We start from the raw sequence: 22,767 nt of genomic DNA, 5'->3' as shown, positions 1-22,767 counted from the left end.
CTAACTGCATCCTCAACAGACCAGTTGGCTTGACAGGAAAATTGATATGGGTCCATCATTGGGGAGGTGCAAAATTTCAAGTGTGACAGAATGATGTACTCAAATGCTTTCATGGCTACAGGTGTCAGGGCAACTGGTCTGAAGTCATCGAGGCAGGTGATCTTTGAGGACTTTGGCACAGGAATGATGGTAGGGAGTTTGAAGCACTGTGGGACTGTACACTGGCTTAGAGAGGTGTTAAATATGGTGGAAAATATTGGGGCCAATTGTGCTGCACAGCGGCTCAACAAAGCAGGACTGATGCCGTTTGGCCCTACTCCTTTCTTATTGTTCACTTTCTTGGATGTTGCTCTCACCTCATCCTCCTGGATGCAGAAGGGTGGCATTGGAGTGGGAGTAGGGGGGATGCCTGGTGGAATAGGTTTTTCAAACCTTGCATAAAACTTATTTAATTTATCTGGGAGGTTATGGTCATTATCGGGAGGGGAGCAGGGGCGTTTTTGTAGCCTGTATTTTCCTTACGTTTTTATATATTGATCTGGAGTTACTGGAAGAGAATTGTTCGAGTTCTGTTGTGTAGCTAGACTTTGCTTTTCTGTTTTTGTATGCCCAGTTCTTTTCTTTGTGCAAGGAGGTGTAATTCTTTGGAGAACCAGTTTTTTTTTAATTTATTGCCATACAATGTCACTGTTTTGGTAGTAATACACATTTCCTCGCAGGAAATGAGACCACAATTCCGATATTTGAAGTGTTATATTGTCTGTATTTTCCATTTTAAATATATATTTATGTCCTTAGTTTTAACGAAACGTATTATTAGAATAAAATACAAGCCATGCTTAAATGTATATCGGTAATGGCAAATTATGTAGTATAGGCAGTTTGTGGACAGACGACGCCACCCCTTTACATTTCCCTTCTTCAAACAGACCTCCCATTTGGAGTTGCCCACCTACCAGTGGTTTACGATCCGCCTACTTTTGGTTGAACACCCTCCCGCTTGAAGATCTCCAATCTGCAGATACATACTTGAAAGGACCCCACATACCATGCAAACCAGCAGGAGACGCCATAAACGCAAAGCTCATGTTAACTTGTCGTTCAAAAAATTAAAAAAAAAATTCACAGTCGTGAAGGAGAAAGTAGCCCCATAACTCAATATGCAAAGGATATTTAAAATCGGCAAACGAGGTAGTATGCCCAGCCATCCCTTAATAGGTTTAAACTTAAAATCAGGTCAGTCAGCCTGATCACTATGAAATTTGAGGTCATGACTCGTGTCAGTACTTTCAGATGAATATTATACCAAGGAAATAGTGTTTCAACCAAAATTCAGTGTTTAATTATTCCAAGTATTTTCAGTAATGTTACAAATATAAATGGATGGAGGTTATCACCGTAATAAGCTCTTTAGATTCATTTTACTTTTTTTAATTTAAGTGTGAAAGCCTCACACTCAACACTCTGGTCTTGATCTGAAAGCTTCCAGTCATCACAGGCAATCATTAACATATTTCAATGCCACAGTTGGTTATCCTTATCAGGGGATTAAAATTAATATACCCTATATGACCGTCTACAAAAAAAAAATCCAAATCAGTAAATGTGTAACTTGATTCATTTTAGGTGCTAATGTGCTCTTTGCATATTTTATGATAAGCGATTTGCCTTGGCTTTAAATAACGTCTAACAGCAGGTTTACGTCACATGCTTCTAATTCCACGTTCCAACTTTTAAGCGATAGAATTGATAAACTCAGATTTACTAAAGCTGCGCAACGCTGCATCTGGACTAATACGGGTGGACATATTGCCGCAAAAACACGCTTGATGAACATCGTTGGGCTTTGCATATTATATAGATTTGTCTTTTAGAGAATTATATTTGTGCATTTGCTCAAATACGGCGGCACATTTTTCTCTCTCTCTCGCATATAGCCGCAAACTTCCAAGAAAAGGTCAACGGGAAGGATCCTGAAACTGATTTATTTGTTCCAGACGTCCCGCAATGTCCATTGGCTACGGTTCAGCCCGAGGGTTACAGGAAGTTGTAGCTGCCATATTTAGCTGCTTTGTTGTAGATTCCTTGTAGGTTTCCTGCAGATTTGAAATGATACAATGGAACCAAGCTGGAGTACGTTTTTATTTCAAGTAAGTGACACAATGCGTGGGGAATGCGATAATCAATATCGACGTGGCGTTAAATCCGTTGCCCCCGAAATACGCGCGGAGTTTAAGCGGAGCTATTCACGCAAAAACAATAGTAGTTTGCGTTAGCCAGGGCTAACAGTGCGTTAGCTAGCTTGCTATTTGGCTCGGTGGAGCAAACAGCTCGCCAGCCTCATCAAATTGGATACCGCCGGTTGTGACTGGTCAATGGCGACAGTTGAAGGATGTTGACGCTTCCATTTTGTTTTGGCGTGTGCGCGGGGTGGTGTGTCATTTCGGTTTATTCGTTTTATTTCCGATCTACTCAATTGTTCGGAGTTGAACGAGATTTGTAATTTCAGATCCGCGAGAAGCGTTCACGCGCGCGCTGGCAAATTAGGCTAGCAGCTACAGCTATCGCTGCGTTATCTAAGCTAAGCAGCTAACGGGTTAGCTGACCTAGGAAATAAGAATTTCGGAAAAGAAAACTTCACAGCAGGAAGCGATATTGGCTAGTAAGTAATTTGTTGTTGTTTTTTTTTTCTTTTACCCAGCCTTATCATTTACTGAGCGAGCTAGGTTAACCAAAATGTGACTAGCCGTGTTTGTCTTCCAACCACGGGCTATAGTCAGCATAGTGAAATCTTAGCTACTTGGCACGCAAACATCAAGTGAACCTGCACTTCCGACTCTAAACTTTCCCCTCTCCTTGTTGTGGACCGCGGATCGTAAGGAAGAATGCCAACTACACTGCTCTTTCAGCAGAGCCCCCCGTTGCTTAATGCCTGTCAGAGATTTCAGGTCGTTCCGACATTAGCGCTGCCTTTCGCCATCAGATAAAAGGCCCAGTCTCTTAAAAAAAGTGTCCTTTTGTGTTTTGATTTGTTTGATTTTTTCCTGTTGAATACATAATAGATATAATCTGGCAGATGTCAAAATTGAACATGATTACTTCAGTTTGGATTAATGTTTTAGTAAAGTTTTTCGGTGACTAACATTGGCCAAAACTATTGTTACAAATAACAGATTCTCTTGCGCCTTGATTTGTCTTAAGAATATAGTAAGTAGAGTAGGTGTACAATAGTGCGATTTCTGCTTACGCATAGTGGCACATACACCTGTGTCATCTTATAGAAGTTCGTATTGTTACTGTTCCTGTTCATTTGTGAAGAGGTTGGTGGCTCATGTGAGTCTTTGATTAAATGGCTTACAAGGACAAATATCTGGGGTTGGTACTTAACAGAGGTGAAGGTGGTTATTTAGGTTTCACTGCAAGAAATGTAGGACTGATGCACTTCCTCTGATTGTCTTCAGTTGGGTGCTTTGCTATAGTCCAAAACAATATTTTGTGTTACTGTATATCAGCTATATCTCCACTTTGGTATATGGACTGCATTTATGAAATGCTTTACAATTATTGCCTCACATTTACCAATGTTCGCACACTCACACTCTGATGGTGTCAACAATGCAAAGTAACAAGAAGCTCATCGGGAGCAGTTAGGGGTAGAGGTCTGCAAGCCCGTCAGTTCTGGATAGGCCCCAACATGCTGAGTTGATTCGGGCCGGGCTCGGGCCATTTTTTATTTTTTATTTTGTGTTTAATAGATCAGGCACGGGTCGGACTCGGGCTCGTTTAACTCCCCATATATGTGCAGAGCACTCATAGGCCACTGTATGAAATATTGTTATATTGATTATATTATAAATATTGCACATACTCATGTATGCATGCATTACAAGTGACAGTTAACCATGCTGTTTGTGTGTATCAGGGCAAACGCGCATCAGAGAGTGCATCAGAGAGAGTGTGCATCAGAAAGGGCACGCGTCAGAGAGAGCTTGATATTGGTGATATTGATGATATTGATGTCCGTCTCGGGTCGGACACGGGCTGAATAATTGCAGACTTTTTCGGGCTGGGGCTGGGGCTTGAACACCATAGGTCGGGGTCAGGCTACGGCTGGAGTTTTTGGCTTGTGCAGGGCTCTAGTTAGGGGTTAGGCATTTTGCTCAGGAACACCTCAACATTTTTGCAAGAAGAAGCCGAGGATCGAACCAGCAACCCTCCAGTTACCGGACGACCTGCTGTACCTTCTGATTCCGAGGCACTGCTCTTATGCCAATAAGGGCAATATAATGAAAAAGGATGAAGATGTGACATTAGTTTACCTTAGGCTAAGGTCGGGTGATCATTTCTATTTTCATATCGTCCAGTCGTGGCTACTCGAGATTGTTGATCGGTGATCCGATCGCCAGGGCACAGTGGGAGTGTGTGTGTGTGTGGGGGGGAGTTATGTCACAGCATGCCAGTTAAATGCCTTAGTGGAAACAATTAGAGAGTTTGGGGGGAAAAAAAATTGCATTGCAGAGCCAATCCAAAGTCTTTGGGGCGGCCCTTCATATTGGGATGGTGACATGCAGAAGTTGTGTGCTTGTAAACACTGTCGTACCAGCAATGCGTGCATTGTAGAATGGCTCAGCAGCAGTCCCTGAAGAAGTCCCTGAAAAAAACTCCTCCGAAGTTTGTTGATGTTTGTAGCGTTTATGGCAAAACATATTCATGGGTTAAAAACAAACAGATATTTTTCTACTCTACCGACCACTCAAAGCGCTTGCAATATACACCTCATATTTCGCCAATCACACACCATGGCAGAGGCTGCCATGCAAGGCACCGGCCCGCTCATCTGGAGCAGTTAGGTGTTCAGCATCTTGCTCAAGGACACTTCAACACACTCTCTGGTGAAGCTGGGGATCGAACCTGCAAACTTCAAATCACTATGGAGGAGGAAGGGGGGGAGGCATAATTTCTGGTAAGGCGTGTCCTAGATGGCCTAGATTTCCAAAGCAGTAGGCGTAGATTTGTTCTCGCCGCCGTTGTCGCAGCTATCTTGCGTTTAGAAGTCCCCAGACGTTGGTAGGCTGAGCTCTCCGATTGTCTGGTGTTGCGAGACTAGGGCGGTGCTCACTTAAAATGAACTATTTTGTTTGGTAGGATTGGGTGGTGTACATAATGGACAAAATATGACATAATATGGTAACCCTATTATGTCTGGTACAATCAGTTCCACTCTGATGTGCAAATAAGACACCTTCACAATACAACACAGTGTACTCCTCAGAACAGTGTCGGATTCCCCATACACAATAATGAAAGAACCCCTCTTGGAGGGAAAAAAGGATTCGTTTGCAAGAATAATTATGAAATGTCTAGATTTACAAGTTGAATATAATGCTGCCACAGCCGGCTAAATGATATTTTTCAATTCAATTTTTAATTTCTTTTAAATTTGTGGTCTTAATCTATTCGACAACAAAATAGTGGGATGTACATGTGGGGCTTGTATTAAACATTTTGTTCCTTTTTAAGAGGGATTCTTTCGGTAGTGTGTATGTGGAATCTGACTGTGTCCTGGGGAATGTGTTGTTAGTGCCTGGTAGATTTTGTACACTCACCTGTGCACCGCTGCGATAATAATGGATTCTGGATATGATCATACCACACATGTATTGACATTATAAAATATATCTAATTGTTTTGTGGTTATTTTCCTCTGTATAGACGGGGTCAGTTGTATTTTTTCTGATCATAGTGACTTGTAGGTCCAGGTTTTGACCACCAAATGACGCTGTTTCGATGATTAGATGAAGTGTAACGAGTCTTGAAAGTCTCCAACCACTGAAAATCAAGTAAAATTTCTTGATACATGCTCAATAATCCAGGTTCCCAGGTGAAATGGAGAGGATTTGAGGACATCTGTAGGCTGAAGTGCGTGAAGACTTGTTTTCTATTTCCAAGTATCCACGAGGATGTTCGTTTGCGTTCAGCTTGAGCTCAACACGCCCAAGTCACGCTCGTGTGTTAGTGGTACATCGTCATTTGACAAGAAGATCAGTTTTGGATCAGATAATTCAGGTATGTCAAGATTATTCCTTGTGATATGTGTATTATATGTATCTAGGATGCAGGTGTACTTTGACCCTTGGGTCGATTGATCAATCAGACGATCAGCTATTGATTGATTTTCACTTAATGCAGGGTCCCATGGCTCTCCATGTTGCTTGTTATTATTACCCTTGTTTTTACGTAGCTGAATTACTAGTGTTTGCATATCTGCAAACTCAGCCTGCTAAGTTATTAAGCTAGCCAGCTGACTAGCCACATACAGCACCCGGCTCTCTGAATAGTTGCTTTTGAAGTCATCCTCATGTAAAAGGTTATGGCATGTATTATATGAATTTCTTGTTAAGGGTTAGAGCTATCAGTGATGGTAACGTGTCCAGTAATGTTAGGAGGTCAAATTGTCTCTCCCTCACGACACTCCTCACTGAGTTTGTTTACATGCACACAATACTCTGATTACTGTGAATAACCAGGTTTAGGTAAAAGCTCGATTAAAGTATACATGATTCATAATAACGCGATTTCCCTAAAACCCGGTTTACATTGGTTTGTTTGATAGTCTGGTTAAGTCTGTTTTTTTAAAATTATTATTATTTAAAAAAAAAAATTCTCCCTTTTTCTCCCCAATTGTACTTGGCCAATTACCCCACTCTTCTGAGCCGTCCCGGTCGCTGCTCCACCCCCTCTGTCGATACAGGGATGGCTGCAGACTACCACATGCCTTCTCCGATACATGTGGAGTCACCAGCCGCTTCTTTTTGCCTGACAGTGAGGAGTTTCACCAGGGGGACGTGGCACGTGGGAGGATCACGCTATAGCCCCCCAGTTCCCCTTCCTCCCCAAACAGGTGCCCCGACCGACCAGAGGAGGCACTAGTGCAGCGACCAGGACACACCCACATCCGGCTTCCCACCCGCAGACACAGCCAATTGTGTCAGTAGGGACTCCCGACCAAGCCGGAGGTAACACGGGGATTCGAACCAAAGATCCCCGTGTTGGTAGGCTACGGAATAGACTGCTGCACTACCTGGACGCCCTGGAGGCTGTTTTGTAAGGCTGTTTTGGCAGTGCAGACGCGGAGAGCACGTAGCTCTGTCGTTCTGTGCTCGCGCTTTCTGCCTCTGCTTTAGTTTTCTGCCTTGCGCAAAGCGGATAGTCACACATACAGTCAAACAAACTGAATGTAAACACAATTTATAAAATCATCACATCATCACCTGAGCAGCTTATTTGTCATTGAAGTGCAGTCGACTAAACTGTTGACTGTTAATCAATTCAGTATCGGCAACAAGTCAGGGAAATGAGGGAGAGTGCACTGTGAACGTGGACCCACAATAGGATTCAGCCCCCACTCAGCCTGAGTCAAAAATGACGATGGTTTCACCAAAGCAAATGTTAAATAAAGTTCACTGTTAAGTATTAAATTACTCGCTTGGGAGATGGAAAATTGTTTCAATATTGATTAATTTACTTTATGTAATTATAGCACTAGAAATAATTTATTCTGGTTTCTCTATCAGACCAAATGAAGCGCATTGACTATTCTTGCATTGTAAAGATAATTTCCATTATTTTTGATTTCCAGCTCACATGGACTCGTAGCGGGCTAGCATGGCAAGAAAATGGCCTAAGATGCCATTGTGGCAGTAGCTGTGAGTGCCCGAAGCAAGCTCCCGAAGGAAGCGTGTGCAGTCCCTAATGATGCTTGCTGCAAAGGCTGAAGATGCATAAAAAATTGTGGGCGGACAAGTATATTAGAGCGACAGCTCAGGTTAGACGGTTTGGAAACAAAGCAAGAGAGGCAAGATTGAGATGGTGTGTACATGTGTGGAGGAGAGATGCTGGGTATATTGGGAGAAGGATGCTGAATATGGAGCTGCCAGGGAAGAGGAAAAGAGGAAGACCAAAGAGGAGGTTTATGGATGTGGTGAGGAGGACATGCAGGTGGCTGGTGTGACAGAGGAAGACACAGAGTACAGGAAGAAATTCGAAACGGATGATCCGCTGTGGCGACCCCTAACAGGAGCAGCTGAAAATAGTAGTAGTTGGGTTTTTAAAACTGTAAAAAGAGATCAGCATCATTCCAAGTTGCTTCTGCTGAGTAAATATAAAATATATAAAAATAAATGATCTTTTTTTTCCCCAAATAACTTCTTGTCATGGGCCAATACCAGGGCAGCACAGTGGTGCAGTGGTTAGCGCGGTCACCTCACAGCAAGAAGGTCCTGGGTTCGAGTCCCGGGGTAGTCCAACCTTGGGGGTTGTCCGGGGTCGTCCTGTGTGGAGTTTGCATGTTCTCCCCCTGTCTGCGTGGGTTTCCTCCGGGGGCTCCGGTTTCTTCCCACAGTCCAAAGACATGTAGGTCAGGTGAATCAGCCATACTAAATTGTCCCTAGGTGTGTGTGTGTGTGTGTGTGTGTGTGTGTGTGTGTGTGTGTGTGTGTGTGTGTGTGTGTGCGCGCGCCCCCTGTGTGATAGTCTGGTGGCCTGTCCAGGGTGTCTCCCCCGTAGAATGTACTCTGCTCTTGGCAAGCACCTTCCACAATATGGTATAGTCAATTCCTTTGTCCGCCAGGGACCAGATATGGCGGCTTAGGGTTGTTGCATTCCTTAGATGGTTATTTCTCAAGCTGCACATGTGGGTGTTGTACCTGGATTTAAAAGTGCGCTCGGTCAAACCTATGTAATTGTCCACTTTCCCGTTGTCCATTCTGGTTACCGATGCCTGGTACACAACACTCTGTTCTTGGCATTTCCCATTAAGGGAGTACGATGTCTTATCTCGACAGTTGCAACTGGGGGGGGTAGTGGTGTGGGTTACTTTTTTGGCCATGGTGCCTGCACAGTGGGGTGTTCTAACCTGGTTTATACTTGGCATGCATCTATAGCTGATTTTGACCATATTTCTGATGAGGATCTTTCTGAGTGGGTGACCTGGTGCAAAGCATTCATCGAAAAGGGTGAGGAGCATCCTGCCGATGTTAGAGGCTACGTTGTGGCTTTAGGGGGGGTTGAACCAGGTGGTGTTTCTTTTTCTGCTTTGCTTCTTTTGTTGTTGGCTGTTCAGATTAGGTGGTGGGTTGTATTTAAGTTTGAAGTTGAACCCACTCTTCCTTAAAGCTTCTTGGTATGGGGGGGGCTGCTTCGTTAAATATGGTCTCATTGGATGATAAATTTGAGGGCCTCCTATTTACATTTAGTGGGGTGTTGTTTAGGATTGAGGGTGGATGGTTGCTTTCTTTTGTGAATATACTGGATTGCATTGTTGGGCTTCGTGTATGGCCGGTGTGTCCCATCTCTAAGGTCTAATGTGATGTCAAGGAAGTTGATATGTTTCTTGTTGGCTTCAATGGAAATTTTTAGGCCATTGTCTGAAAACAATTTGCACATCTTCTTTCTAATTTTGTTGACTTCCCTTGCTGGCTTGTTGCAGACAGCCAACCCATCATCCCTGTTGAGCCCTACATTTATGTCTAAATTGTTCTTCTGGGAAGACAGGTGCAAGCCTACTAGCTCACAGGTCTCCGACCTGTCGAAACTGCACATGGTCCCATCAAATCCATTGCTGTTTCGTTTTTGCCATGGACCTTCCTTATAATACAGCACTGCCTTTTTTGTGTGGATGATGATATCCCTGTCCCGGTCAATATCACCATGTGTGCTGATGCAAAATCCATGGCCCTAGTTAGCAACTCTTCAGTTATGAAGGGGTAAAAGTCACAGATATCGAAGCAGATGAAAGTGTGGCTGTTTTTGTTGTCTATACCCCTGAACCAATCCAAGACTTGGTCAGTATTTTTCCACTGGTTTAGGGAGACCCTCCTCAGGACAGTGCTATTGATGTTTTCAATTAGCTTTTTGCTAATTCTTCTGATCTCTGATTTGGTGGGGGTGAATTAATCTGCTTGTCGGTTTGTTGGAAAAATTTGGTTTGTGGTCCTTCAGGGTAATAAAGGTCTACTTCCGGGCAGTGACATCTATGCAGTCTTGTATTCCTATATTTGAGGCGATTCTTTTGTCTAATTTAGTAATTTATTTTTCGGAGGACATTGTGGCATTTTTGTATGACTTGGTGATGTTACTATGAAGTAGGCTGTCATATTTGCTGGGTTCTAGCTTGTAGAAGTTAGTTGTTTTATCGGCCGCAATAAAAATTCTTTTATCTTTTATCATTTTTGAATCGAAAAATGATAAATATATATATATAACTTTGTTAAAAGAAACACTCAATGGTAGGGAAGCGCTCAACAAAATAAGGAGCAAAATAATCCAGTGAGTCAAGTAAGTTCTTTACTGGACAGTACAAGCCTGTTTCATGCCATAAGCAATCATGTTTTATATATATATATATAGTGTTTTTTTCCCGAAACCATCAATGGTGTTGTTATAAGTGCTCAACTAATGAGGAGTGGAATGTCAATACAGATGCAGGGAAAAAAGTTTTAATACATAGCAGTACAGGCCTGTTTCGTGCATCGCACACTCATCAGCTGCTAATGTCATTGGATTTTATATATATATATATATATATATATATATATATATATATATATATATATATATATATATATATATATATACATTGTGGCAGGAATGAGGAAAAACACAGGAGACCAAGGCGAATTTGATGTTTATTCCTCAACTCCAAAAACCAACTGCAGCAGGAACAACCCTGCACCGGCGAGTCCGGGAACGTAAACCACGCCCCCAGCTCACAGTCCTGCTGGGTGAGAGGCATAGCCCCTAGTGTCCGCCACACAGCCCCCCCCCCCCCAACACCCAGAAGGGACTCCTGGAAAGAAAATTAGTGTCTCACTGGAGGCTTAAGCAGCCTGCCATAATGGCTGCGCCGTCCCTCAGCCGAAACAGTAGGTGAAACACAGTCCAAAGCCGGCTGAGAAGCAGAACGCTGAACCCGTGAAGACACTGCCGGGGTCCTGGAAGGAGGACTTCCCCGACGGGGAACCTGGGCCGGAAACAACTTCGCCTGCCACCCTGTGCGCCGGTTTAAGCCTATCAAGCGAGACACGCTCCCTACGCCCACCCATATCTAGCACAAAACCCTTAGGACCCGTCTCAAGAACCCAAAATGGGCCATCGTATGGGGGTTGGAGGGGTGAGTGGTGAGCATCATGCCGTACAAAAACAAAACGAGCCGACATGAGCTCCGCAGGCACGAACGACCGCGGAAAACAGTGGTGAACGGGGCCTGGAACCCGAGTGCTGTCGGACAAAAAAGGATAAACGGCCGGACGGGGTGGAGGAGCGGAACTCCCAGGCAAAAGTTCCCCAGGGACGCGGAGGGGCTGACCGAGCACCAGCTCAGCGGGTGACGCGTCGAGGTCCTCCTTAGGAGCTGAACGCAACCCGAGCATAACCCAAGGTAAACGCTCCACCCAGTTACCATCCGAGAGCGCAGCGCCGCCTTGAGCGACCGGTGAAAACATTCACACAACCCGTTAGCCTGAGGGTGATACGCGGTAGTGCGGTGTACCTGCACACCCAAGGATCGCGCAAGTGCCGACCAGAGCTCTGACACGAACTGGGGGCCCCTGTCTGAGGTGATATCTGACGGACTGCTGAAACGGGCGACCCAGGAGGAAAGAAAAGCGCGTGCAACATCCGAGGATGTTGTGGAGGATAGAGGGACAGCCTTTGGCCACCTGGTGGTCCGATCTACCATTGTGAGCAGGTGCGTAAAACCCTGTGAAGAAGGTAGAGGGCCCACCAGGGTCCCACCAGGCTGCCACGCATTCGCCACACGCTGTTCAAACACAGCCCCCACGGCTATGTCAGACACATCGGTTGTTAAAGCTATGGACGCCGTGGGTGTGGAATGGGCGAGGAGGGCAGCGTTAGCCAGGGCGCACTTAGCTCCGTCAAAGGCCTGGACCTGTTCGGGAGTCCAGTCGACAGGGTCGTTAGCCTTCCTAAGCCGCAGGGCTTCGTAAAGTGGCTGAAGGAGGTTGGCAGCGCGAGGGAGGAAACGGTTATAGAAATTCAACATTCCCAAGAATTCCTGCAACGCCTTAACAGAGACTGGGCGGGGAAACTCCGCCACTGCTTGCACCTTAGAAGGCAACGGGACCGCGCCTTGTGGCGAAATGCGGTGACCCAAGAAGTCAATCACCGGCAGTCCAAACTGACACTTGGCCGGGTTGACTATCAGGCCGTGTTCGTCCAGACGACGGAAAACCTGTTTCAGGTGCGCCAGGTGCTCTTCAGCTGACGGACTGGCCACTAATATGTCGTCGAGATAAACGAACACGAAAGCAAGGTCACGCAACACCGAGTCCATCAGCCTCTGAAAGGTTTGCGCTGCCCCCTTCAAGCCAAAAGGCATGCGCATGAACTCAAAAAGCTGGGTGAGAGGCATAGCCCCTAGTGTCCGCCACAATATATATATATCATGACCTTGGGCAGGTGGGTCAAAAAATTGACAAAGCAGCATTCCGAGTAAGTTATAAATAACTCAGTTTGTAAAGTGCTTTGAGTGGCTGTTGCAGCTAGAAAAGCGCTACATAAAAATGCAACGTGATTGATTGAACTTACAGAAACTTTGTGTGCAACAGGCTACACTGTGCATTAGTAGTCCACCTTCTCTTCCCCTATCTGTCTCTCTTTCTCTCTGTCTCTCTTTCTCTCTCTGTCTCTCTCCCTCTCTGATGAACATTATCTTGGGACAAGCAAAAATGGCTATTTGTGTAAGCAGAAAGAGGAAGATGGACAACTCGGTAGACATTGATGTAAAAGAGCTGTTTACTAGGATGGTGAAAGTCAGGAGGATGATTGATTTTAATTATTACAGAGAAATGAAAGATATCCAGCAGTTCAGTGTTATCTTGGCTCATGGGGATGTGTTGTGCTTGGTAAAAGACAACCAACTTGTTTTTTTTTTCTGGAGAATTGATGCGATTTATTTATTTTTAAATATCTGTTTATGCTTGTGTTTTGAATATGATTGTATTTTTTTTTAAATAAAAGTTTTAAAAATCAAATCAAAATCTCTGTCTGTCTGTCTCTGTCTCTTTCTCTATCTCTGTCTGTGTCTGTCTCTTTGTCTCTCTCTGTCTTTCTGTCTGTCTGTCTGTCTGTCTCTCTCTCTCCCTCTGTCTCTCTCTCTAACACACACACACACACACACACACACACACACACACACACACACACACACACACACACACACACACACACACACACAGGCAAACATCGTTGATTTGTGATTGTGGTTTTGGTCAGTGCATGTGTTGAGAATTTACCTATGAGGAGTTTTTTTTCCTAAGTGGTATCCATTGCATTTTTTGACATCAACCTTTAATTTTTTATTTTGGTCATACGTGTGTGTGTGTGTGTGTGTGTGTGTGTGTGTGTGTGTGTGTGTGTGTGTGTGTGTGTGTGTGTGTGTGTGTGTGTGTGTGTGTGTGTGTGTGTGTGTGTGTGTGTGTGTGTGTGTGTGCGCGCGAGGGAGAGAGAGAGAGAAAGAAAGAGAGCGAGAAAGAGAGAAGGATTTCATGTCTTTAATGCTAGGTTACTTGTTTTGCTGCTATTCAGCAGTGAAGAACACTGTTTGGAGCAGTTCGTCTGTTTATCTAGCAGCCTAGACCCGGATGCTATCAGGCTAATATACAACAGGCTGGGCCTTGCAATCAGTGTGTTATGCTGGGCAAACAGCCCAAAAACAAAATGGTAGAACACTGCTCACTTGGCTTTAGCCTGGGCTAAATTTGGAGGTTTGCGGGTCGGGTCGGGTTTGGGTGGTTAATTAACGCATGTTTTAGCGGGTCGGGTGATGTGGATTGGCTTTCATAATGGGTTGGGTGGGTGCGGGTACTAGAACGACCATGACGGTGGTCAGTATGACCGTTTTGGATTTTCAAAGTTTAATGACTTTGTGAAAAGAAATAAAAAAGGATACAGACCTGCTGCTCCCTGAATGCTCCTAAAATTGCATATATTTGCATTAAAATTAGTTTAGATCAATTGCACAAAAAGTTACATAAGATCTACCTAAAACGACCACAGGCGGTCAAAATGACCGCTGGTTTTTAAACTCTATGTTCTGTCAAGATAAATACCCAATTGAGATATTAATGCATTGCATATGTTAGTATGTCTGTTAAGAAACGACTGACACCAAACTTAACATTTTAACAACTATAATAGTATTTTTAAACAATTTAAACTTCAGAGAGACATGGTCGAACTTGAATAGCAAAATTGAAAAAGTGAAAATATTACCTGAAAAACAAAACGGAAAACACATATTGCTCATCTAACAAACGTAGCAAGGCTTGTAAAGCGTGAAATGTAAAAAAGGAACTGAAGATAACAATTGAAACAGTCCCAAACAATGACCTGAACTTTAAAAACTACTAGAACGACCATGGTGGTCATTTTGACCGTTTTGGATTTTCAAAGTTTAATAGCTTTGTGGAAAAAAAAGATACAGACCTGCCGCTACCTGAATGCTCTTAAAACTGCATATATTTACATTAAAATGAGTTTTAGATCAATTGCACTAAAAAAAAAAAGTTATGGTAAGAGCTACCTAAAACGACAACGAACGGTCAAAATGACCATGCGTAATTTGCGCATCGTGCGCGTCATGTGTTGTTCGCGTCATTTCCTTCGCTAAATTCAATTCTTTTTTACATCTCACGTCTTATAGGCATTCTTGTGTTTGTTAGCAATATGTGTTTTCCGTTTTGTTTTTCGGGTATTATTGCCAACATGTCTGGGTACAGCCGCCGTTTCAGACGCACCATGACTACCACCGAGGCGTTGCAGTATTTACACCGGCCATTTTAATTTGTTTGAAAATAGTATTAAAGTTGTTAAAATGTTAATTTTGTGTCAGATAGTTTCTTAATAGACATACTAACGTATGCAGTGCATTAATATCTCAGTTGGGTCTTTATCTTGACAGAATATAGTTTAAAACCCGGCCGCCATTTTGACCGCCCATGGTCGTTTTAGGTAGGAGTGAAATCCCGGTCATTCTAAAAAAACTTACTCACGCATCACTAGTGTACTGATGCTGCTATAGAGCACAGTAAGAAAACTGGGTCACTGTGTTGTTTGTATCATGTATTCCTTTAGCATGTGTACGAGGATGCACTTGCACGCCATGAGTGGGACATACCTATCACCACGTTTCTGCATACGTGAAATGCAACGAAGATGACAATTACTTGTCAACTAGAGTTTATTTCGTTTTGAGTCATCCATCAGGACAGGAAATAAAACAAACAGTTTAATATAATCAATTTAACCGCAGTGGATACTGCCTGTAGTTGTCACATCCATCCAGGCTGATACGATCATTGTGGTCAGTTGATTGACCATAACCCTAAGGATAGAAATACAGTTAGGAAAATGGATTTAGATATAAATGAACACTTCGTACTAATGTTATCTGACTCCAAAAGTCAGTTTTGAAGTGGAATTGATAATTTTTTGGGCACCACCGTTGAAACTTTTTCAACCACTTGGGGAAATCCTGACCCGCTTGTGTAAAACCTGTCACATTGGGCCAGCGCACAGTGAGTAATACTTAAAAAATAGTGGGATCACAGGCCATTAAATCAACCGATTTTACAAATTTTCCTGCGCAAAAGGACACTATTAGTCTTTATTTCTTTCATCCCCATTTGTATTCAATGTTTACACCACTGACATTTTTTTAGCATCGAGAAAACGTTTTCTCAGCATTGTGCATATGATAGTGTGCAGCAGACCATGGCAGCCCCCCTCATGGCAGTAGAACAGTAGTGCAAAATGTTCACATTTTCTAATAAATGGTCAAACATGCCTGAAAGTTGTCTTATGGGTTGTCAATATTACAAGCTACCAACCCATGTATGCATTTACATTGTATTTCCTATCACTTTATAAGCCTTCAAAGCCATGACAGATCTCCTTTCAACAACAGGGAGGGCACAACAGACAACGATGTAAACCAAATGCTTCAGGAGTTTCTTTGGTATATAGAAATGCCAACCAAATGCATGAGAAATACTAGTCAGTTGACCAAAATTAGAATGAATGTAAATGTCATACTGGCTACCCAAACTTGTCAACTATTAACTCTGATGGAAATAATGATTAAACGCTGTGGACTTTTGAAAGAGTAAATATGAGCCAACAAAAGAAATGAAGACCTGGAAGAATATTATATAAAAATGGAATAACAATGAAATTAATGCTGTCATTTTGCTGTTTCCAGGAAGTACATTTCTTTGCATCGAATACATTATTTCACATTACATTATATTTCATTTCTTATACCACATTCCAGGTTTGGCTGAGGAAAGACTTTTAACTTTTAATGTTAACCTCACATTCAGTCCATGAGGTGTTGACAGTGTAGATTTTCTTCCAAAATGACTGTGATTTGGTCTGATGAATGCTGAACTGAGTTTCATCATCAATCTAACAGCTATAAGCATATTGCTCAAAAATGAAACAGTTTTCCACCATAAGCACATATTAGTTCACTAGTTGATCATCTCTTGATAACCCCCCCCTCCCCCGCCCCATTGCTTCTCTGTACTATTTGCTGCTGTTGAATATTTTTGGCTGTCTGTTCTGATCTACTGCATTGCTGTTTCTTCCCACTACAGCAGGCCAATGAGGCCCTGCATCACCAGCACCAAGTGGCAGGGAACAGCCTTCTGCCTCTTCTCAACTCTGGATCAGAGCCACCAGATCAGAAGCCAGTGCTGCCCATCCCCTTGGACCAAAAGCCCCCAGTCAGTGCCACAGAACTCCTTAAAGACAATGTGGCGAGTGGGACAGGGGGAGGTGGGCCTCCCCTTGCCATTGTCAAGAAAGAGCCTAAATCAAAGACACCCTTTATTTGTGGCTACTGCAACAAAACCTTTCGGGACAGTTATCACCTGCGGCGCCACGAGTCTTGCCACACTGGCATCAAAATGGTGTCGCGGCCCAAGAAGACACAAACGGCCCCCACCTTGGTGCCACTTATTTCCACTGTACCACGGGAGAACAGTGGCAACTCCCCATACATCTCTACTGTAGCAGGCATTTTGACTACAGCTACAACTTCCACATCCACAGGAACAAGCATCATGACCCCTATGCAACACCAACAGCAGCAGAGCATCCCTAAAAAGCCCCCTAAGCCAGTGAAAAAGAACCATGGCTGTGACATGTGTGGGAAGGCTTTCCGTGATGTCTACCACCTCAATCGTCACAAGCTCTCGCACTCTGATGAAAAGCCATTTGAATGTCCCATCTGCCAGCAAAGGTTCAAAAGGAAGGATCGTATGACGTACCATGTGCGCTCACATGATGGTGGTGTTCATAAGCCTTACATTTGCTCTGTTTGTGGAAAGGGCTTCTCCAGGTATGTGGAAATCATTCAAACACTTACTTGTTCACACATGAATGATCTACAATGTTAGTCAATGTTTATAATAATAATATAGTAAAAATGAAATTGGTAATTGTTACTATTATTATTTGCTAAGGGGCCATGCACCTAGTCTGTGTTACTCAGACCGCGGCTCGTGATCCGCATTCAGCTCTTTGATGACTATATTGCGGCTCTTTTAAGTCTCCAATTTTGTTTTGTTTTGTTTTTTTAATGCTTTTTAACCAAATATTTCTGAGACATGGGCATCTGGGTAGTGTAGTGGTCTATTCCGTTACCTATTGTTTTCATTCTATTTTATTATTATTATTATGTCACTTTGAGCTCATTTCTCACCAGGTGCCCATGGATGAAAACGCATCTATTGTTGCAGTGGTGCAAGGATAACTCAGTTCAGCATATTGTTAGGAAACTGTAGACAAATTATCCAGGGTGTTTATGTGTGCAAATGTATTCCAATATTTTTGCATCGGGGGCGCCACAGATGTTAGAAATTTCCATCCATCCATCCATTATCCAAACCACTTATCCTTACACTGGGTAGCAGGTGGGGAGACACCCTGGGTAGGCCTCCAGTCCAGATGTCATGAAATTTGCTACACGTGTAATGTGTAGCAAATTTGTACCTACATACACAATGTAGCTGCACACACAATATTCAAAATACAAGATTTGGTCTAAATTACTTAAGTGGGTATGGCCTGCGACATTTCATCTGAACTTATTATTACTTGATTGTTTTGAAACTTGCTGAGGTCATTAGACACCCTATTTAAAACATCCATACCAAGTTTTGAACAATTTAATCAAATTATGGTTAAATAAAGATATTAGACAAATCTACATAGACATCAATTGATTTTATACGTTAGATGCTGAAAAATGTTGTAACTTCATTCAACTTTGTAAATACTAATTTTGTTTTGTTGTTTCTAATTTCATAATGTAAGGTTTTATTGTTTGAGTTAAAAAATATATTGCTGATAAATGCATTTCCGCCTAGACACTCGGGGTGACAGTATTCTCAGCCTGGGTGCGGGCGTGCAAACTTGTCACCTGTCGGCAAAATTTGCTGTTCTGATTCGTGCAGATCTGCTGAGATTGATGGGACTGATGTTTCTCACCGACAGGCTGCACAAGAAGCTGATACCTGCAGACTTAAATGCAATTAAAGGGTATCACCAGCTCACCGGTGATGGGACACAGATGTGCTGGTGTTACTTCTTGAGTTTGCACACCAACTGAGCCAAGAAATTTGTATGAAAGCAGGAACAGCCAAGAAACCACACTATACCAGTGTTCATGGTAACAAAATGCCAAATGAGATGCTTAATGGCATGTTGGCATTTCATGCTATCACTGGATATGACACTACCAGTTCACTGGAATAGGAAAAAGGACTGCATGGAAAGTGTTCCAGCAGTACTCTCATATTCTCCACACATTTGGTGAGGATGAAGTACCAAGTCCAGTTACTCTGTCCAGTTTGTATGCAAACAATATGACCCAAAATCAACCAGCAACTCAATCCATGTACTTCGCTGTGCCCTGTTTCGGAAACTGAAAGCCAGTGTTGATACTTTACCACCAACAAGGTATGCCTTGACTCTGCGCATCATGGGGGCTCACCATCAAAGGTTTCAAAATGGTCACTAGTTACCCATCCACAGTTGCCCGCCACCAGTCAATTGACCTTTCGCAGAGTACCGCCCCAGAACGGTGCTTGTCCAATCCTACCTTAGCAACGGTCCGTCAAGCTTTCAAACACACAACAAAATGCTGAAACGGTGTGCCTATGGGGTCTGCAAATCGGATACTAGATATCTGAAAAGTTTGGAGGGGGTGTAATTTTCTTTCCCTTCCCGAAACCCAGAACGCAAGAAGCGCAATGTCGGCAATAGATTTCGCAGTATAGCAGACCCCATGGCTAGCTTAATCCATCCAAAATCAACAAAAATACCTGTCTGCTCCAAGCTAAGCTTGCTACTAGCTAGTTAATACAGCTAACGTATTATTACTGTTACTTTTACCCACACAATGTGCTGATTTCTTCCTTGCTATGCTTGACGGGCATAGCAACAGTAACTAAGGGAGGCGGGACCTTGCGAAAGGTCAATTGTGTTTGGCACATGGTGGATGGCATACTAGTCCCTCAGCTTTCCCACCCCCCTTTTTTTCCCCCTCCCAATTGTTTTTGGCTAATTACCCCACTCTTCCGAGCTTTCCCGATCACTGTTCCACCCCCTCTACCAATCCAGGGAGGGCTGCAGACTACCACATGCCTCCTCCGATACATGTGGAGTCGCCAGCTGCTTCTTTTCACCTGACAGTGAGGAGTTTCACCAGGGAGACGTAGCGTGTGGGAGGATCACGCCATCCCCCCCCCCAGGCATCCCGACCAACCAGAGGAGACGCTAGTGCGGCGACCAGGACACATACCCACATCCAGCTTCCTACCCGCAGAAACGGCCAATTGTGTCTGTAGGGACGCCCGACCAAGCCGAAGGTAACACGGGGATTTGAACCGGCGATCCCCGTGTTGGTAGGCAACGGAACAGACCACCACACCATCCAGACGCCGATAATTTTTTCTTAACTCAATGAGTGGAGGTGGGACCAGGCCATGGAAAACTCAACAGATAAAGTAATGAATTTTATCAGATTCTCCCAGCTCATGAAATCGTTCTTGATTGAAATTTTGCATTAATGATATTTATACGGCTTTGTATCTAAACCTCCTTACAAAGTCTCAGTTGGTTGTAATGTAGTCATGCATGACTGTTCCCAACTCGTAAGACAATAGTTCATGTGCTAAAAAAATAATGGGGTACTGTTAAGTAATCATTTCATAGCCAGGAGTGCATGTCATGTCAAGAATAATTTGCACAGATGTGCAACAGGTAAATCAGCAATACTGACCCAAATAAAATGGGATTCCAACTTGGCTGGCAATTGCCACAAATCTATATCAAAGTCATGTTAAGAGGCCATCTATGTATTAAGCTATGTAGGCCTGAAAAGGAAAGTTTTTAGGCCTCTCCTCAAGTCTAGTCAGACTCATCATAAAGTTGATGACTTGAGACTTGACTTGGAAAAAAACAGATTTGAATTGGATTGAACAGCTATGATGCGTGACTTGAGGCTTGGACTAAAAAAGTCATTCAAATGAATGATTTAACCTAATAGCCATTTCACCCCTCCAAAATAATAGTTATTTTTCCTTGACACTTTCTGCAATCTTCGAGAGTTGAAAATTGTATCCTTGGTTGTTCTGAATTCAAAGAGTGTCGCCTTCACGATAGTCACTAGATGGCATGCTGGAAGGCACAACCGCGCTTCCAGATTATTATCCTGAACTTAACCATAACAAACCCCTACCTAAACTTAACTAGGAGGTGGAGGTGTCTGCAAGTCCACCGCCAAACTCTTTAGGACTTATCCCCAGGTTTTGTGTAGCTTAATCATTGTCACAGTTTTCAGTAGTTGCAGCTTTTGATGTAACACGGTTACCGAGTGGAGGAGAGGAGAGAACAGGCCTTTCCCAAACCACTCCCACTTCACAATTTCTGAGTGTCATTCCAAATCAAGGGACACTTGCAGCTGTTGAGGGTGCTTCCAATTAAAGGGAAGGTGTATGAAAGCAACTGGTAACCCTGGGCGCCTTCACCTCTACACCCACTGGAAGCAGGGAGCACGTGTGGCCATGGCTACTGGTGAACACCTTGCTCCACTTCATTAGTGCTCAGTCTTTTACAAATAGCATCAATATGCACCATAAGAAAAGGCCTGCGAGTCATATTTATTTTTCATGTTGCAATTGAGTTGGTGCGTATTGTCAAAATTTTCAGTTTTCGTATTACCCCGGTCCATGGCAAGTCCAGAAAATTCTAATGAGGAGTGAATGCTCTGCAAGGGAATCATGGAAGGACAGGTGTGTCCTGTTAGTCATTCCTAGTTACAATTACCACGTGATCTGATCTTTTGCAGGCTTTATTTAATTTCATGCCATATAATGACAACTGATACAGTTTCCACAATTTTAGTGGAGGCCAAAAGACAATCTTTTACATTTATTACATGTCACAGTGTGACAAAATGAAAATCTTGATCAGCTGTTGCTGTGATGTTGGCAGTGCTCTGTTTGGAGAAACCAAAGGAGAAAAAAGAAAAGACTTGATCGGGACTTGGAACTGGACAGGAGAGGACAGTATGGGCTGCAATCATGTCATCAAATAGGATGCATGATTTTTCTTGCTTGTGATGATATGGACATGAGACATTATAGAGAGTCCTGTGCTGTTGCCACAGTTATCCTAATCTCTCGCTTACTGGAGAATGCTTCCCTTAACATGATTGTAGCATACTGTTTCTGCTACTGTGTTTAAATACACATCCCATGTGCAAGCATGGCACCTTCTGTGGTAATGTTCCCTTTGGTTAGACACTGGGATTGGCTAATAAGTGGAGCCACACGAGTCAGTCAAAAAAAGTGCTTGGCTGATCTTGGGGCCAAGTGATGTAAGTGTAGCAGAGTAAACACAGCTGCAGCTAACAAAATTAATGTTAGGTCAGTTTGATTTAGGTGTACTAACAAGCCAGCATTAACAAAACGGTTGTCATTGCTTGCTCAATGTCTGAGATCACTCCAGCACTTATTAGGGGGTTTCGGGCCAGTAGTTCTGGGAACTTTTTTCGAGAGGGATTATCCACTGGGGAGGTTCCCCAGAGAACTACGAACCTTCAGGGGCTTTTTTCTTTGTGCATTTGCACTGCCAGGAATGCTGAAGCGACGTAAGTCAGCGGTTAGTATGCTAACATCAAATGTGTATGAATACAGACGCTTGTCTCATTCTGTGTGCAATGCAACAAGATGGAGGACGCCATGCTCGGTGCTGTGTGTTTTTGTGTTGTGGGTTTCATGATAACGGAGTTGGAGGGAGTCAACGTGGGATCACTGAGAAAGATGACTAAGCCCCACTTGCTGTGGTTATATAGCCGATATTTTCTCCACACTTTTTCCCAACTCTCATGTACCTGATGCCCTGTTACTAACCTTTCAACTGATATTGATGGTTAGTCTTAATGGTAGTATGTTTACAACCTCAAAATATTTAAAAAATACATGCGCTTGATTGAGGTAGACTACTACAATGGACTCCAACTAGCCCAAAACAACAACCTACGCCAGGGATGGACAACATGATCCAGAAAGGATCAGTGTGGGTGCAGGTCTTTGTTCAGCCAAGCAGTTACACACCTGATTCTATTAGTCAACCAGTAGTCTTTGTTGAGGACCCTGATTTGTAGATTCAGGTGTG

General features: G+C 43.3%; 1 protein-coding gene across 2 annotated transcripts in view; it reads left to right on the top strand.

Moving 5' to 3' along the window:
- Positions 1-2,084: 2,084 nt before the first annotated feature.
- Positions 2,085-22,767, top strand: part of LOC130115619 (vascular endothelial zinc finger 1-like) — a 38,531-nt gene continuing 17,848 nt past the window's right edge. For both annotated transcript variants that reach the window (XM_056283354.1, XM_056283353.1), the window contains exons 1-2: positions 2,085-2,150; positions 16,677-17,422. In XM_056283354.1, the coding sequence (XP_056139329.1) occupies positions 2,118-2,150; positions 16,677-17,422 (779 nt within the window). In that variant the 5' untranslated portion in view covers positions 2,085-2,117. The remainder of the gene's footprint in view (positions 2,151-16,676; positions 17,423-22,767) is intronic.

Source organism: Lampris incognitus, chromosome 7, assembly GCF_029633865.1.
Source record: "Lampris incognitus isolate fLamInc1 chromosome 7, fLamInc1.hap2, whole genome shotgun sequence".
Classification (NCBI taxonomy): Eukaryota; Metazoa; Chordata; class Actinopteri; order Lampriformes; family Lampridae; genus Lampris; species Lampris incognitus.
Note: the sequence above shows the minus strand (reverse complement) of the source record. Positions and strands in the feature narration are given on the sequence as shown.